A 20,068-nucleotide genomic window follows, 5' to 3' on the forward strand; every position below is an offset into this window, starting at 1 on the left:
TAACCTCATCCTTTGAAGCCCTCTCCTAGTTATTGAGGGTCAACATTAAGGCTAATACATCTATAGGTTTCACAATTTTTTCCCTGCCCAAATGTTCACAGCAATTTTTTTCCCTAAGTTTCACCAACAAATTTTTAGTTATCAAAGAAACTGTAAAATATCTTAAATATGTTATTTACTTCCTAGCAAAGCAGTAATAATTACAAATGCATTTCAAAATATATAAGAATAGCCTACCTTTCCCAGTAGTCATGATCGTCAGGGATCTTGGTACAATAAATACAAACACTGCTCTGAAAGCTATACCTACTCACAGCAACTTAAGCATCAGCCAACTCCCCACCCACACGACTCCAGTGTGATCTGCACCAATGGCAACTGCCACCCTATTCCAAAATAAAAGCCTGGACTATATATAAGTGATTATTTTAAAAGGGGGACTGCGTAGGAGGTGAACCTTCTCCATCCGACTTTACTCATGTAAGAGAGCTTTCTTTAAAGCTGTTATTAAATTTCTCTTTAACTATCTGAATTTTCCCCTTGAAAAAAACAGGGAAGAACATTCCTAGCACAAACCTTAAAAATAATGTCAAAAAGCAATCTTATTTCCACACAGAGGAGCTGTCAGGTGCAGCATAAGCTGCTTGAACTGGTATCAGGAACAGTCTCTTCCAGGCTATTTTAGGTGGTCTTGTCCTTATAACAGCACAGCATACTTGCTAGTCTTGTAACATGTTATCCCTGGACCTATGACTATGGAAGCACTTTCCTAAGACACTTAACCAGAATCCCAAACCTTGTCATATACAGAGTCTAATAAACAGGCAGGTGAGAGGATGGGAACCCATCACCAGCACCGGATACACTTATTCACAATCACTGTTTTGAAAGGCTACACAAGATAATAATGGCTTGGCTTCTTAAGAAAGAAGACACTCAGTTCAGCTTTAAATGGATGCTTTGTCCTAGCTCCTCTGGGCAACAATTCAAATCTTACCTAACAACTCAACGTTGGTCTTTTCACTTTCAGATTTGCACAGGTATTTCTCATTTCCAACAACTTACAAGAGATATCGAACATTTTGCAAATTATACATTGTTTTAGTAAAAAAAAAAAAAAAAAAGCAGGATGCATTTGGCAGCAAAATGGTGCCCTAGATACGTGCATGTGTAAGAGCCGATAATTTCATGAAATTTTATGATCATCTGTTATCTGGTTTACAGTTTGTTAGCAACCAATATTTTGTCTCTTTCTCTAGCTGCAGATTCATTATGGAATCGTCATGGATTTAATCAACATGGTACTTTCATTTTCTCCTCATAAACAATGTTAGCTTTGCTCAAGAAACTCAAAAGCATGCACATTTTTAACCAAATTAATGTCCATGGGCCTCGCTTCAATCAAATCCAATTAAAGATCATTAAGTGGCCACAGATAAAGGACACTGACTAGTCTATAATTACTGGCTCTTTCATGCTTAAAATCCAATTCTCCCATGAGCATAAGCACATCTGCATGATTAAGAGAAAAACTTACATAGAAAATAATTTGCTTTTTGAAACCCATGGGAGACAAAACTGTAATTTTTGCTTCAAGGGGTTTGCTAATTATATGGAGATGGAAAAAAAGAAAAAGAAACATCTATAAAACAACATATTTTTAACTCCCATACTCCTGCCATTCAAAGCTGAATGGCCTTCGAGTAACCTAGCAACAAAAAAGAATCCTACAAAGATGAAATGTTCTATTAAGAGATAGGACACTCCTTTCCAATTGTTACTCAGCTGCTTTTCCATTACTGTTTTAGTCACAATTCTGCACTTAAAAAAAATTAAGTCCATGGGTTTTACATAAACACACTCAATTACGTATCTTAGAACAACCTACTTTTGAACATGTCAAGAAAGAGAACCCAAGATGAAACCCATCTCTTCTCTACAAGTACTGCTATTACATTAATAGCTTCTTTTACCTTAGCTCAAATCCAGAGTTTTTATTTCTTACTCAAAAGAGCATTATTATTCACAGTTAACAAAAAAAAAAGATGATAAATTTCATCAAAATTTAAACACAAGAAAGCAAAAAAACCCAAACAAAGAAAAAAAACACACCAAGAAACAAAAAACAAAAAAGCCCCACAGAATGGGGGGAAATATTTGCAAATCATATATCTGATAAGAGTCTTATATCCAGAACATACAAAAAATTCTTATAGCCCAACAACAAAAAGACAAATACCAATTTAAAAATGGGCAAAAGCACAGCAATCAGACAAGAGGGGAAAAAAAAAAAAAGGCATCCAAATTGATAAGGAAGAAGTAATGCTGTCACTGTTTACAGACATGATACTATACATAGAAAACTCTAAAGAGTCCTCCCAAAAAACTATTAGAACTTATAAATGAATTCAGTAAAGTTGCAAGATACAAAATTAGGATACAGAAATCTGTTGCACTTCCATACACCAACAACACAGTAGCAGAAAATGAAATATGAAAACAATTTCATTTAAAATTACACCAAAAAGAAAAAAATGCCTAGGAATAAAATTACAGAGGTAAGAGACCTGTACTCTGAAAACTATAAAACATTGATAAAAGAAACTAAAGGGCTACCTGGCTGGTGTGGTCAGGGCAGTATGTGACACTTGGTCTCAGGGTCATGGGTTTAAACCTCATGAAAGAAGGAAAAAGGATAGGATAGGATAGGATAGGGTAGGGTAGGGTAGGGTAGGGTAGGGAAGGGAAGGGAAGGGAAGGGAAGGGAAGGGAAGGGAAGGGAGAAACTGAAGACAACACAAACAAATGGAAAGATATACCATGCTCATGGATTGAAAAATTAATTATTAAAATGTCAGATTCAATGCAACCCCTACCAAAATACCAATAGCATTTTTCATAAAATCAGAATTATCTTAAGGTTTGTATGGAACAAAGATCTTAAATGCCAAAGCAATCTTGGGAAAGAAGAACAAAGCTGGAGATATCACAATTCCAGATTTCAAGATATACTACAAAACTACAATAATCAAAACAGCACAGTACTGGCACAAAAACCGACATACAGATCCATGGAACAGAATAGAGGGCCTAGAAATAAATCCATGTTTGTATAGTCAATTAATCTCTGACAAAGGAAGAATATACAATGGGGAAAAGACTATCTTTTCAATAAATGATATTGGGAAAACCTGACAGCTACACACAAAACTGGACCACGTTCTTACACCATACACAAAAATAAACTCAAAATGGATTAAAGACCTAAAAGTGATACCTAAAACTCGTAAAAGAAAACAGAGGCAGTAATTTCTTGGACCTCAACCTTAGCAGTATCTGTATTGTCTCCTTAAGCAAGAGAAACAAAAGCAAAAATAAACTATTAGGACTACATCAAAATAAAAAACTTTTGCACAATAAAGGAAACCACTGACAAAATGAAAAGGCAATTTACTGAAGAGAAGATATTTGCAAATGCTATATCCAACACAGAGTTAATATCCAACATATATAAAGAACTTACACAACTAAACACCAAGAAAACAGTCAATCCAATAAAAATATGGACAGAGAACCTGAATAGCCATTTTCCCAAAGACATACAGATGGTCAACAGACATATGAAAAGATGCTCAACATCACTAATCATCAGGGAAATGCAAATCAAAACCATAATTAGGTATCACCTTACACCTGTCATATAGACAGAATCAAAAAGAAATAATAAGTGTTGGCAAGTGTTGCAGAGAAAAAGGAACCCTTGTGCACTGTTCACAGGAATGTAAATTTGTGCAACCACTGTAGAAAACACTATGGAGGTTCCTCAAAAAATCAGAAACACCATATGATCCTAGAGTATTTACCGAGAGAAAACAAAAACACTAATTTTAAAAGATACATGCACCCATAGGTTTATTGCAGCATTATTTACAATAGCCAAGATATGAAAGCAATCCAAGTGTCCATTAATAGATGAATGGATAAAGATGAGGGGTGTGTGTGTGTGTGTGTGTGTGTGTGCGCGCGCACGCGCATGAATATTCCACATAATGGAATAATACTCAGCCATAAAAAGGAGTGAGATCTTGTCATCTGTAACAACGTGGATGGACCCAAACGGTACTATGCTAAGTGAAACAAGCCAGACAGAAAAAGACAAATATCATATCTTACTTACATGTGGAATCTAAAACACAAATGAATGAATAAAGAGACAAAAAGCAGAAACAAAGCCATAGAGAATAAACTGATGGTTGCCAAGGGGAGAAGGGTAGAAAAACAGCCAAAATGGGTGAAGGGGAATGGAAGGCACAGGCTTCCAGTTATGGAATGAGTAAGTCTCATGGGTGAAAGGTATAGCATAAGGAATACAGTATTAACTGCAAAAGCACTGTATGATGACATAGGGTGGCTACACCTGTGGTGAGCACAGCATAACCTATAGAGTTGTTGAATCACTATGTTGTGGATCCAAAACTAATGTGACATTGTGTTGAATGATACTTTCAATCAAAGAAAATAAAAACACAAACAACACTTAAGAGAAAAAAAGGGAGGGCAAAAGACTTCAATAGAGATTTTTCTATAGAAGATCTACAAATGAGCACATGAAAAAACACTCAACACTGTTAGTCATTAGGGAAATGCAAATCAAAACCACAATGACACTTCATACCCACTACGATGACTATAATCAAAGAGACAGACAATAACAAGTATTGACTTAAATGTGAATAAATTACAACTCTTATACGTTGCTGGTGGGAATGTAAAATGGGACACATTTAGAAAATTATGTGCCAGTTAGGCAAAAAGTTAAACACAGAGTTACCACATGACCCAGCAATTCCACAGCAAGGGAATTTCAATTCCCACATAAAACATCTCCACATAAAAACATTCAGACAAATTATTCACAGTAGCATTCCTCACAATAGTCAAAAAGTGGAAACAACCCAAATGTCCATCAACTGATGAATGGATAACATAAGGTCGTATCTATACAGCAGTGAAATATTATTCAGCCATAAAAAGGAATGAAATACAGATACATGCTACTCCACGGGTAAACCCTGAAAACATTATGCTAAGTGAAAGAAGTCATATACAAAAAGCCATAAAATCTATGACTGCACTTATATAAAATGTCCTGAATAAGCAACTCCCTAGAGACAGAAAGCAGGCTGTCAGGGACTGGGAGAAGAAAACAGGGAGTGCTAACGATCATAGGTCTCCTTGGAGGTGATAAAAATATTATGGAATTAGATAACTGCACAGTTTTGTAAATATACAAAACAACACAGAAGTATACACTTTAAAAAAGTAAATTTTTGTCTATAGATTATATCTCAGTATTTATTACGTTTTAAAAAATGTTTGTTTATTTTAAAGAGACAGATAAAGCATGAGCCGGGGAGGGACAGAGAGAGAGGAGACACAGAGTCCGAAGCAGACTCCAGGCTCTGAGCTGTCAGCACAGATCCTGCCGTGGGGCTCAAACCCAAGAGTGTGAGATCATGACCTGAGCCAAAGTCGGACGCTTAACCAACTGAGCTACCCAGGCACCCCCATTATATCTCAATATTTAAAATAAGCTGATGATTTCCCCTCCAAAAATAATCCAACACCTGCTTGTGATAAAAACTTAAATAGGAATAGATGAGAACTGCCTCATCTTGCTCAAGAATATCTACAAAAACAACTACAACTAACATCATGCTTAGTTGTGAAGGACCTAAGACTGGGAACAATGTAAGGATGTCTACTCTCACCACTTGTACTTAATGTAGTGGAAGAAATTCTAGCCAATGCAATAAGGCAAGAAAAAGAAAAAGTATACAGATCTCAAAGAGATAAAACTATTCCTATTTGCAGATGATTTGTTTACGCAGAAAATGCCAAGGAATCTACAAAAATTCTAAGAACCAATAGAAGAGTTCAGAAAAGTCAGAGTCTACCTATATAAGGAGCAAACTGGAGAAAGCAGTAAGCAGAGCAGTCAATGGTCTGATGTCCAGAGCAATTAAAAAACTGGTTCCACTGGGAATCAATGGGCAAAAAAAACCCAAAATTAGAAGGGGGGATGGGTTTTATTATGTTCTGACTATGGTTTCTCTATGCTATCAGGATGTTCAATGACTCAAGAAAAGAAAGAAATTAAGTGGTTTGCTTTTGACAGCTACTGAACATCTTACCTAAGTCTCTCAAAGTTACAGTAAAGAGACTAAACTTCTCTGGGTTAAGAATTCTAAAATCTTTATATATATGCCTTATTCTGTTTTGGCCCTAACAATTAAAAAATACTACTACATATATTCAGAAGAAAGCTGAAATTTTAAGGCCTTCAGGAAGTTTTGAATTAAAATTTCCTTACCATCTATTATTTTTAACACAAATGCCTAAAAGTACTGTTTTCATTCTCAGTGCTTACCGCTTTACCACATATACACACATATAGGGATATGCAGGGGCAGTATTTACATGTGGACGTTTAGAATAAAATGTTGCTATGATGCACCCAATACCACAGGATTTTAGTATTCTTGACGATCAAATCCTGTGTGTCATGTTCATTAAAACTCAGTATATACACACTTTCCCAGACAAGCCTCCAGCATGGGTGTGGTCCTTCTCCCTGTGCCAGCAGCATAATGGGATTCTGTTTCATAGCTATAATTTATAACACAGGCTATAAAGCACAAACTCACTTTTCAGCCACCACCCTTACCTCTTTACCTGGTACTTTCTATCTTGGTACCAACAAGTTTTAAACTGGGAAAACACACCAACTACGTGCACGCACACACACACACACACACTTAGGAGCCCGTGTCTTGCAACTGGCTGGGCTGCCCTGCCTGGCCACACCAGCAGTGCCACTCATCACTGGATGGCCAGAGTCCTGGTCCCAGCTCCACCACAGATATGTTGTAAAGCACATATAAAAGTATATACAAAAGCAGGGGATGGGACATCTGGCTGGCTCAGTCGGGAGGTCAGGCAACTCTCGATCTTGGGATTTTAAGTTCAAGCCCCATGTTGACGAGAGATTACTCAAAAAGAAAATCTTCAGGGGCACCTGGGGGCCTCAGTCAGTTAAGCATCCAACTCTTGATTTCAGCTCAGGTCACGATCTCATGGTTCATGGGATCGAGCCCCACATTGAGCTTGGCACTGACAGGGTTGAGAGTGTTTGGGATTCTCTCTCTGCCCCTCTCCTGCTTGCGCACATGTGCTCTTTCTCTCAAATAAGTAAACTTTAAAAGAAAAATGAATAGGCGTGCCTGAGTGGTTCAGCTGGTTACACATCTGACTCTTGATTTCAGCTCAGTCATGATTTTGCGTTTCATTGAGATGGAGTCCCATGTCAGGCTCTGCACTGACAGTGCTGGGCCTGCTTGGGATTCTCTCCCTCCCTCTCTCTCTGCCCTTCCCTCTCTCAAAATAAATAAATAAATAAGTTCTTTTAAAAAAAAAAAAAGTAGGGGGCAATGTACAGAAATTATGCAATAAGATTACATACAAATTATATAGTTACAGAAAATGAACTACAAGTGAATATGCAATAAATGAAAACTGATTTGTTGGTGATAGCATAATTATAGTAAATATTCTTTTTCCCCTCTTAATATTATGTTTTTACAAACATACGAAAGAGAAGTTAAGAGAGATTAATGAAAGTATGTTTAGAGGTCTTTAAGCATTTTATAAGAAACATAGTATCCAATGACAAATTCCCTACTGATATGGTAGGTACACAGCTGAGCAGAGGTCCAAAGACCGGGATCCTGTTTCTGCTCTGCCTTTATGTACTAGGAGGAACTTTCCTGAAAGTGACAAACTCTTTTTTACAACCTCAAGATATTCAAAACGTGAAAGCTATGTGGTGATCTAAGAGCCCTGAAATCACCATGATGCAATGAGCTATCTGAGAGTTAGAAAAAGTCCTTGTTGGCAACTGCCTTATGAGGACTTCACTCATACAGTGATTCACTTGTCTTTTCTTCCCCTTCTGGAATCACAAGAAATATCCACTGTCCTCAAACATCCTCACAAGGTATAGTAAAATGAATACAGGTACCAGAAACAGTAAGTCACAGTTCAAATCTAAGTTATTTTGTTTATCTATTCCACAATATTTATTGCACACCTATACCACATGCCAGGGAACTTTTGAGGCACTAAAGGTAAAGAAAGGAATAATACAAAGTCCTTGCCCTCGTGAACAAACATTTTGCAGTGATACGCAGTAAGAAGGAACATTAAACAGGATGAAGGCACAGAGCACCCTTCGAACACTGGATATGCTATACTGGCTGACCTCGGTAATGGAGTGTGTCTGCAGCCGAGATCTGGATGGAATGAGAAGGAGAGCCACGGGGACACCCAGGGGACAAATGTTTCAAGCAGAAAGAACTGTAAGCACAGAGGCCCTGAAGCAGGAGAAGCGTGGAATGTTCAAAATTAGTAAGGAGGCCAATGGAAGTAGAGCCAAGAGAACCTTGGAGAAGAACATCACGATATCAGAATGGTAGCCAGCGTCAGATCGTGTCAGGGCCTGGTGGGCCATGGTGAGCCACCGAACTGCAGTCTCTGTGTGATGGAAAACCTCTGGAGGATTCCGAACAGGGGATTAACACCACGCGAGTTACATTCTAAAAGGATTACTCTGGGGGCGCCTGGCTGGCTCAGCTGGCAGAGCGTGTGACTCCGTCTCAGGGTCGTGAGTTCGAGCCTTACGATGGGCGTGGAGCCTACTTAAATTTCAAAAATTGAAAAATAATAAAAACAGAAGGATCCCTCTGATGGCTGTATGGAAAACAGCCCGTGGGCGGCGGGAGAGAGTAACAGCAAGGACAGTGGTTGCGTGTCTACCGTGAGAGCACAGGGAAAAGAGCACGACAGCTCGGTAGCAGGAGAAGGGCAACGACTGCGGCAGAGGCCCAGGGAGTCCAAATGTGCTTGTAACAGTAAAGCCAACAGGATTAGCTCCCGAATTCAGTGCGAGCTACAAAAGAAAGCCAACAACCTCACAGCTTCTGGCCTGGGAAAGGGGGAGGGTCAATGGAGGTTAAGTCTTCAGACCTAGAAACTGTTCTCAAGGTATCAAATTCAGCTGTTCAGAAATAGCACGAGCATTTCGGACCTAAAACTGAAAAGGCAAAAATAGAACAACTGCTTTTTCTACTCACCGTTTGCTGATTGGATCATGTTTCCAGATTTTTGAACTTCATCAAATTTTGTAAAAATTACATTCAACCTGTATGAAAAAAAAGCACACATATATGTAAAGACTGTTAACAATCACTGTTCACAGTCAATTATATTAAAACACTAATGTGAAACTGAATCACACTCCAAAAAAAAGTCAATGATATAAACCCACTTAATAACAAAAACAGCAACTACATTAATAACATTAATAACATCCAATAATAACCAAGCACTTACAGACCAAGCACTGACTTAGGGCTCTCTCTGAAAAATCTTGTTTAATCCTTACCACAGCCATGTATGAGATTATCATCCCCATTTTACAGATGAAGAAATCAAGACCCAGTAACTTGCTTAGGGTAACACAGTCAGGGTAGAAGATGCTAGCCCGGAGAGTAAGAATCCAGAGCCCGTGATCTCAGACACTGCATTAAACTGACTACTCGACACAAAACGTATACATTATGAAAAGCCTGTATTTCTCCTATTTCTAAGCACAGACTGTTATTGTTCAAATGCACCAACATTACAATATACAGGCTTTTCTGTGACTTACACTTAATTCAGAAATGCTTAAGTAATTTCTCCAGAAACAAACAGTGACTAGGTAATCTTTAATTGAAAAAAAATCTACATGACATTTTCTATTAATGGATCATTTTCACCTTGACACTTTAATTGAAACAAAATCCCTTAAACCAGTCAAAATATTCCATCCTAGTGACACCAATAATGAGAGGAAAACGGGGTGGGGTAGATGGGTGTTAATCTCGCCTGGTAGAAAAAGTCAAGAAAAAACTAGGCTTTCCCAAGCCAAAACAGATACACTGGAATAAGTGTAAAGGCAGAGATTCGAAAGCAATATATTTTTGCGTTCAAACCTACACCACCAATTCCAGGGACCAGACTAGAAATTTTAGCACTTGCTTACAAACCATTCTGTCATACAAGCTCTAATCATTTCAAACATGTTTGTCTTTTCTTCGCAACTAGAATGGGCTCTTCTTCAGGACAGGGATGGGAACCATGTACTTTTGGTATTCTGTACGTCATGCAGGAGAGTTACATCATGGCGTGAAGACTGTTCCTGCCCTCACTACAGAAACTGCACACATTCTGGCCTCCGTTCCTTCAGAGTTCATTCACTGAGTCTAGTACTGAGCTGGCCAGACGCTGAGGTGTGTAAAGTCCCTAATTTCTACAGCTTCTACTTCATTCTTTCCTACTTAGGATGCTACATTCTAAGTCACAGGGGAGCCAAAACTACATATCAGCAAAGAGAGGTAAAATGGAGGGGATAAAGGGGCCTGACATACTGCCTCTCCCCCTTCCCACACCATGGCAGAGATCAATCTTCTTGGCCCATCTTTCCATCTAAGCCCAGATGTAGCCTCAAAATCCTTCCCCGACCTGCTCCAGACAGCCATTACCAATTAATCAAAGTTGGCACCACTGAATTACAAAAAACTTGTGTCACCTGAGGACCAGATATGAGTAAAACTCACTTTCAAATCCAGAGGCTACTAAAGATCTGGAAAAATGTCTTAGAATCAATTTCCTATGATGTTTCCATCACCTTCCCTTTTATGAGCACCAAAGATCTCCAGTGGCATAAAAAAGCACATAAATAATATCACTACACAGGTTGCCAGGGCATGCCCTGACCAACTTACCACTTTATTGTGTCACAACTACACCCTCTGACGTGAGCATGCCTGCAAGTTTGCAAGGTAGGGACAAGGCATACCTCTAGCCTCGCTGGTCCTAAAATTACTGCGAGGGGCAAGTATTTCATCCGTTCCTGGTAGAGTAGTCACCTTGTCAATGGCAACTGAGAACAAGACTGTAGACTCCATCTGGGGTAATGTCTACTCACTGGGGCCACATTACCCCCAACTAGCAGGCCCAAACAACTAGGGATGAGAAGGCTAAAATGATTGCTGCCTTTTCGGTACCTGCACTTTCATGCAGAAATCCCTCGGGAAGGCATGCCTTTCCCTCTACCCACACCCGTCTCAGTAGCTGCACCTCATTCTCTACTCAGCGATGCCTATACGGCGGCTCCTAAGAAGGCTACCACCTCAAGAGACCAGTAACCTGGCTTCAGGACAGTCTAACCCCAACAGAGCATTCCTTAGGAATGGCTTTTGTCTGCTAGCTCTGAACACAGCAATACACAACGCCTCCCTGGGACCAGCGAATTTGCACAAGCCAAACAGGGTGAGTTTTATACATTCAGAGACACTGAATGATGTGTCGAAGTAACGATTACCCTCTGAAGCCACCAAGTGTTTTTCATTTTTGTCTGTGAAATCTCTGGATCTCAAATCTGAATTAAATTTCTTTACTATTCTCACAAATAACTAGTACCATTTCTTCCTGGTTTTTCTGAATTCAAAATTTATATCCAACTCCTCAATCCCAACTGGCATTGCTTTTTTTTTTAGCGTGAGATCTAGTTATTCCTTCCTAGAATATCCTATAATATAAATTTAAAATAATTTCCTAAAAGCACTAGTAAGCTCACAGTCAACAAGCTCCACTCATACACTCAGAGCTAAGTGACTTTTTAGTCTACTACTCTTAAATGTGAGCAGACAAACCAATTCAAAGATGCGTGAGCAAAGCTTCTAAAGTGAAAAAGGGAGTCCCAAGATGAACAAACGTATACCCCAGAATCCCAATTCAGAGGAAAGAAGAAGAATGAGAAGTTTTTAAAATATATCATTAATACTCCCAAAGAGATAAAGAAAATAGTGCGATTATAAAAGCAAACAGGGAAGGAGACCTTCAAAATGACAGAAAATCTGCTCCTCCAAAGAACAAAGCAAACATTCGCAAAATATGTCAAAATCAAGTTTTTCAAAGCTCTGGAAATTAAACAAAGGTTTGCTACAGTCCAAGGAGCCCTCTTCAAGAAAAACTGCTCAATCTTGGTAAGGACAGCAAGCTTTTCACTGTTTTGCTGTGTCTTATTTCCATCACCAACTCACCAGCTGAAAATCAACAACCTCACAATCATAATAGTTTGAAAACCAGCAGCCTCAAAGCCACTGAGAAGAGCTGAGCAAGTCTGGAGCACCATAAAAATCCCCATTCCAGGAGAACTGTAATGATTTGACCTGTCTGGCATATCCTAGAATCCCCATTCGCAGGGTTTTATTTTACATGATTCACAGCACATTCAGTAGGAGAGACTCTTACGCCTGAAGCCAAGATCAAAAAGAATCAGCAACAACTGCTTAACATGGCAACTGCCTAAGATGATGACAACTGGGGCAAAGACACTGACCAAAAAGCTTACAAAGAAAAATGGAGAATGAGATGTCCACAGGGGACTTTGAAAAAAAATCTGACACATTCCTGGGAATCTGAAAGACTATGCATAGGTGCAAGACTGTAGGAAAGTCTAAGAAAAGACCTGAGAACACACTAATGTCTCATCGCTGGCTGACCTTGACGCTCTGCACAAGCAGACAGAAAAGGGGAAGGCAGAGATGCATAAACTGCCCACCAGAACACGGAAAACATTCCCCAACATACACAGACAGCACTTCAGCAAAGGCTGCGAGGCTGACTGGTTGGTTTAAGGCATCCAAGGAAATGTCTATCAAATCATTAGCTAGACACTATGCTAACCAAGTAGAGACTTCAGTAGCCATACACATAAGAAAAAAATATAGACTTTATGGAATTAGTTCAGGAAAATTACTAAACAAGCAGGGAGGAACAAACACCAAGAACAACAAATCTGCAGAGAAAAACAGACTGTGATGTCCAAAGGTGCACAATATATTATTTTAAATGACCCGTTTCAACAAAAAATTTATACATGTAAAGAAGCAAGAAAATATGGCCCATAAGGAGAAAAAAAACACAAAAATCAGTCATCAGAACTATCCTTAAAGGAAGCCCAGAGACTGAACTTATTGGATGAATATTTGAAATCAACTATTAAAAGTATGTTGAAAATAAGTAAAGGAGATTATTTCTAAAGAACTGAAGGTAAGTATAAGAACGTCTCACCAAATAGAGAATATCACTGAAGAGACAGAAAACATAAGAATCCTATAGAGATTCTACAAATGAAAAGTATAAAACTGAAATAAAAAATTCACTAGATGGGTGCCTCACTGGACTGGTTGATAGAGCATGCAAATCCTGATCTCTGGGTTGTGGGTTTGAGCCCCACGTTGGGCATAGAGATTACTTTAAAAAAACAAAATCTTAAAAAAAAAAAATTCACAAGAGGGCTCAACAACAAATTTGAGTTGAGAGAAGAAAAAAGCTGCAACCTTGAAGAGGAGTCAGTTGACAATATTCTGTCTGAGAAACAAAAGAAAAGGAACAGGGCACAAACAAACAAACAAACAAACCAGAGCCTAAGAGTTCATGTTCTTATAATGTACCAACATATATACATATATACGTACCAACAAAACATATAATGAAATACCGGAAGAAAGAAAAAAAGGACAGAATATATGGAGAAATAATGGCCAAAAATTTCTCACATTTTATATAAAATTTTAACCTACATATTCAAGAAGCTCAACAAACTCCAAATAGAATAAACTTAAAGAGATCCTAACCAACACACATGAGAAACAAACTGCTGGAAGAAAAGACAAAATCTTGAAAGCAACAACAGGGAAGGCACTCTTTGTGTACAACGAATCCTCAATAAAATAAATAAATAAGGGGCGCCTGGGTGGCTCAGTCGGTTAAGCGGCCGACTTCAGCTCAGGTCACGATCTCGCGGTCCGTGAGTTCGAGCCCCGCGTCGGGCTCTGGCCTGATGGCTCAGAGCCTGGAGCCTGCTTCCGATTCTGCGTCTCCCTCTCTCTCTGCCCCTCCCCCGTTCATGCTCTGTCTCTCTCTGTCTCAAAAATAAATAAAACGTTAAAAAAAAAAAAATTAAAAAATAAATAAATAATTTCTCATTAAAAAAAAAAGGAAAAACAGTGGAGATCAAGTGGCAGTGATTTCAAAGTCTTAAAATTTTAACTCTGAACCAAGTATACCTCAATAATTTGAAAATAAATACATACGCACATTAAAAAACAACAACAAACCTAAAAATCTCAACCAAGAATTCTGTATCCAACAAAATTATCCTTCAAAAATGAAGCAGAGAATCCTCTCTGGACCAATGATATTTCAGTCTTTACATGAACGAATTTTAGGCTCTGGGTAGGGGAAAATGAAGAATTTAAGACATTCCTAGATAAACAAAAAAAACCAGAGGAGTCCTTCAGACTGAAATGAAAAGAGACCATACATTAGCCCAAATCCACATGGAGATATAAAAAACACCAGTAAAAATAACTACAAAGGTAAACATAAAACTTAGGTAAACATAACAGACAGTATAAATATATATATTTTTTGTTTTTAACTCTTCTCGTCTCCTACATAACTTAACGGGAAACTACATAAAGCCATAATTATAAAACTGTGTGTGTTGGTGAGCTGTAATATATAAAGACATATAAATAAACACGACAGAAGAAAGGAAGGGAGAAAACAGAAAAGTAAAGTTTTTAATACTGAAATTAATTAAGGGTAATAATTCTAACTAAGCTTCTATAAATTCAGATGTCAACTGAAATCCCCAGAGCAAACACTAAGAAAATAATTCCAAAAAAGAATAGTAAAAGAAACAAGAAAATTAAAATGGTACACAAAAAAATATTTTTCACATAAAATAAGGGAGTAACAGAGAAGAAACAAAGGGGTCATGACATACAAAACACAAACAGCAAAATAGCAGAAATAAAATCTCATTGATACTACATTAAATATGAATGAATTAAACACTCCATTGAAAAGGCAAAGATGATCAGACTGAATAAATAACACTCAACTATATGCTACCTACAAGAGATTCAGGTTAGATACAAAGACAGAGACAGAAAATAATAGGACAGAAAAACATACTCCATGCAAACAGTGCTCAAAAGAGGTCTGGAGTGGCTATACTATTATTAGACAGCATAGACTTGAAGACAAAAATTGCTACCAGCGACAAGGACATTTTACAATCACAAAAGGGTCAACATATCATGAAGATATAGTAATTTTATGTACCTAAGAACAGAGCCCCAAAATATATGAAGCAAAAGGTGACAGAACTGAAGAGAGAAATAAATAATTTAGTGGTATTAATTGGAGACTTCAATATCACACATTTCAATAATTAACAAAATACAGATACTTCTCAAATGCACCTGGAACATTCTCCAGGGAAGATCACACGCCAGAACACAAAACAAGCCTAAAACAAAATTCAAAGAAATGAAATCACAGAACATAGAAATTATGATCTATAACCGCAGTTAAGATAAAATTAGAAATCAATGACAAGTAAAAATGAGAAAATCACAAATAATGTAAAAATTTAATAAAACACAAATAACACAACAGCACTTAAATAACAGTTAAATAGCACTCAAAACACTAACATAACACTTAATAACAAAGAGGTCAAAGATAAAAGCAAACAACAAATTAAAAAATACTCCAATACGAATAAAAACGGACACAATATGCACAACACAGTATGCAGCTTTAGTAGTACTTACAAAGAAACTGACAGGTGTAATTGCCTACATTAAAACAGAAGATATTAGGGGTGCCTGGGTGGCTCAGTCAGTTAAGCGTCCAACTTTGGCTCAGGTCAGGATCTCACAGTTCCTGAGTTCGAGCCCCATATCAGACTCTGTGCTAACGGCTCAGAGCCTGGAGCCCGCTTCAGATTCTGTTGTCTCCCTCTCTCTGTGCCCCTCCCCCACTCACACTCTATGTATGTGTGTCTCTCTCAAAAAGAAATAAACCTTAAAAAAAATTTTTTAAAGAAGATATTAAATCAATAACCTAACTTTCTATCTTAAAAAACTGGGAACTCAAACCAGGCAAAAGGAAGGAAAAAATAAAGATTAAAGCAGAAATATATGAAATAGGAACCAGAAAAACAATAACAATCAAGAAGTCAAAACTTAGTTCTTTGGGAAAAAAAAAAAAACAAATTTGACAAATCTTTAATCTGATCAGAAAAAAAAAAAGACACAGATTACTAAACTTAAAAGATAAAGGAAGGCACAGTACAACTATCCTTACAAAAAAAAAAAAAAAAAAAAAAAAAAAAAAGCCTATGAACTGTGTGTTAAAAATTAGATAACCTTAAGTGGACAAATTCCTAGACAGTCACAAACTACCAAAAGGGACTCAAAAGGAGACAAAATCTGAACAGGCCTATAACCAAGTAAAGAGACTGGATTATAACACCTAGGGGTGTCCGGCTGGCTCAGCTGGAAGAGCATGCGACTCTTGATCTCTGGGCAGTATTCCCCAAACTCAATGTGAATTCAGTTTCTACCGAATTCCTAGCTGCCCTTTTCCCAGAAATTGACAAGTACATCCTAAAATTCACGTGGACCTGCAAGGCACCCAGAATAACCAAAACAATCTTGAGAAGAACAAACTTGGATTTCAAAATTTACTACAAAGCTGGTACAGTGAGGTACCAGGAGGACAGACATACAGATCAACGAAATTACAAAAAGAAATCCTTACATTAACTAGGTCAAGTGATCTTCAAGAAAGGTAAAGAAAATTTCTAAAAACCACAATGAGGTACGCCTTGGGATGGCTATTATCAAAAATAAAACAACACAAAAACACAAAAACCACCACCTTTGGCACTGCTGGTAGGAATGCAAAATGGTACAACACCTCTGGAAAACGGTATGGCGGTTTCTCAACAAATTAAACCTAACAGGATACGATCCAGCAAGTCCACTTCTAAAATCTAACCAAAAGAACTGGACGCAAGGAACGTAGGAGCTACCTGCGCATCCATTTTCATAGCAGCATTATTCACAATAGCCAAAAGGTGGAAACGAGTGCCCATCAACAGAGGAATGGATAAACAACAGAGGAATGGATAAGGACACACAGTGAAATTGTATTCAGCGATACGAGGGAATGACTCATGCTACAGTGTGACTGAACTCTGAACACACCGTGGTAGGTGAAAGAAGGCAGTCAGGGAAAAGTTACACTTTGTGTGATTTTATTTATTTTGTTTTGTTTTGTTTTGTTTTGTTTTGTTTGATTAAACCCATGTATTTGTAAAAATTTACAAAATAAAAAGATGACTTATAAAAATAATTACATTTTCCATATGAGCTGCTGATTAACAAATTGACTTACATGTGTCATATATCTTTCAGGCTGTTTAGTGGGTATTCTTCAAGATCAATCACTCCCTAAACTACCTCTCTATGTTATTTAGATTTATATATACCTTGATTATCTTGATTTCGTGTTTGAATACATCATGGAATTGTGTTAACATTTACATTTGAAATCAAGTTTTTAAAATTACTCCAAGAGTACATATATCACTAATTATTGTCCCACCCTTACTGGAGAATTCCAGACGTACCATCTAAACTACTCTCAGCAAATTGTAACATTTTGCATTACTGCATATTCAGCATTTTAAGCATATCAGCAGCACATGCCCATAGGGACTATATGTTTTAAGATGCAATATTAAATCATTCAAGGCAATAAAATTATATTAATGTTTTAATTAGAGCATTAAATGGCTTCATTTGGTATTCCTGCTGTCACAAGGTCATTTAATCACACTTTGTGTGATTTTACCTGCAAATCTCAAAACAGGCAAATCCATAGGAATAAAAAATAGACGAGTGGTTGCCAGTCTGGGTGGAAGGAAGGAATGGAGTGACTGCTAATGGAAACAGGGATTCTTTTCAAATGTTCTAAAACTTGATAGCAGTGATGGCTACATAACTTTCTAAATACAGTGAAAACTGAACTGTTCACTCTAAAGGGGAAACGGTAAATTATGAAAAATACGAAAGTTATGGTATAAGAATATTTCAAGAAGGCTCTTATTTTAGAAAACCCGAAACAATGCTATAAAAAGGGAACATACAATTGTAACAAAAAAGGAAAAAATTTTAAATCAAATATCCAATAATGGAATGGTTGGAAGATAAATTTGAGAAAATCTCCCAGAAGGTGGAGCAAAATTATCAAGACAGAAATGGGAGGAAAAAATGAAATCAGAGGACTGGTCCAAGTCCCCGCCCAGACTGAAAGGCCCTCCAAGCGCACTGCACAAAAAAATGAGTATAGTCTCGTAAAAGCCCCATTGACATAAAGTTTCAGACAAACTCTGGGTGCAAAAAGAACCAAAGTTATCTACATAGGATGAAGAATCAGAAGGACTTTGGAGTTCTCAGTAGAAACACTGAAAGCTGGACACAATGGGGCACTGGCTTTAACATTCTGGAAAAAGCCTTCCAATCTGGAGTTCTAAACCGCAGCACACTATTAACATCAAGATAGAACAAAGACTCCTCAAAGTCAAAAAAGTTTTCCTTCTCCATGTCTCTTCTCGGACAGCTACTGAAGAATATGCACAACTCAAGTGAGAAAGAAAACCAGGAAAGAGAAGATGTGGTCTTTGAGAAACAGGTGCACCGGCTAAGAAGACAGAAGTGAAGCCCCAGGATGATGACAAGAGAGAGACGTCAGGACGATAAAGGAAGAGATGGTGAGGGCAGCCAGTCCAGACTGGAGCAGGTTCAAGGGCAGTATGTAGATGGTACTAGCACACGGTAAGCATGGAGACAACTACTCAAATGAAAGTAAGACCATCATTAACCCAGGGAAAACAAAATGTTGTGCAGAAAAAAAGGGTAAAGCCATCAGTTCCCCGGGTACAGTGGGCTGTAAATAGCACACACGGTCATAATATAAACAAAATGCTGTCATAACCACAAGTAAAACATAGCTACAACTGGTGGACAAGGAGATGTCAAATGGCTTGGCATGGTCAGGAGGAGCTGAAATTCATCCTCCGTCATGCAAAGTACAATTCTTACAGCGACAGAAAACCACATAGGACAACACATGCACGGTATTTACAACCACAGAGACAGGGCAGTCAGCACCCAGTGTTTGCCTCTGTGGGGAGATGGCAGAAGGGTAAGGGACTGCCTTTCTTCCGTGTATCTTATAAATTGAGTCAACTCTGTGTAAACGCCTCGCATATAAAAGTTAAAAATGAAGGAACATCACAGAACACATTTCTCCTCTGCTTTTCCCTTGGGCCCTCTCTATACCGCTAAAGCTTACACAAGCAACTTAAAAATAAGTTTCAATTCTTCCCTTAGCGACACAACTGTTAGTAATGACTAGTGGATGTTCATAAATTTTTTAAGTTGAGGTAGCAAAACAAATACACTGACAGAGCCATGCAAAACTATAGGTGTGAGAGGCCAGTGCTAACAAATGCATCAGAGGACCAGGCCACAGCTCCATCTACGAATTAAAGGACCTTCAGGTTTAAAGCAGCTACTGTTTGAGGAGTCTGGTTCCCAAATGACGGTCTCAGAAGCAATTTAACACCATAAACTTCGTGAACTAAAATCTGTCATGGTGGATAAAGATATTTTCTGGAATGTGCCATGGGGTGACAGTGAATGTCACAGTGGGCTAAAAGCCTGTGTCTAGGAAAGAAGCCACAAGGAACTACAGGTGTGCCACACATGTCTCACAAATACCGCACGACACCATGGCATCTTACAAAGTCAGGCAGAAATTCATCACGTTACTTTCCGACCACACCATGTGCACGAACTGCGAAGACAGTGTGTGTAAGACTGTAAAATGCTATACTGACCAAACTCAACTATGCGGAGACCTTCTGATGTGCAGAAGATGTTGTTGACTATCTCCACGTTATCTGGTTGCATGTGATTTTAGCCACCAGATAGATAACGAGACCCAAATCATAACTGAATACGTGACCCAA

General features: G+C 38.1%; 1 protein-coding gene across 1 annotated transcript in view; it reads right to left on the reverse strand.

Moving 5' to 3' along the window:
* Positions 1 to 20,068, reverse strand: part of CLASP1 (cytoplasmic linker associated protein 1) — a 272,017-nt gene that overhangs the window by 147,580 nt on the left and 104,369 nt on the right. Inside the window, exon 8 of the mRNA XM_049616225.1 lies at positions 9,192 to 9,259. Within this exon, the coding sequence (XP_049472182.1) occupies positions 9,192 to 9,259 (68 nt within the window). The remainder of the gene's footprint in view (positions 1 to 9,191; positions 9,260 to 20,068) is intronic.

This window comes from Panthera uncia, assembly GCF_023721935.1.
Source record: "Panthera uncia isolate 11264 chromosome C1 unlocalized genomic scaffold, Puncia_PCG_1.0 HiC_scaffold_3, whole genome shotgun sequence".
In the NCBI taxonomy this organism is placed as follows: Eukaryota; Metazoa; Chordata; class Mammalia; order Carnivora; family Felidae; genus Panthera; species Panthera uncia.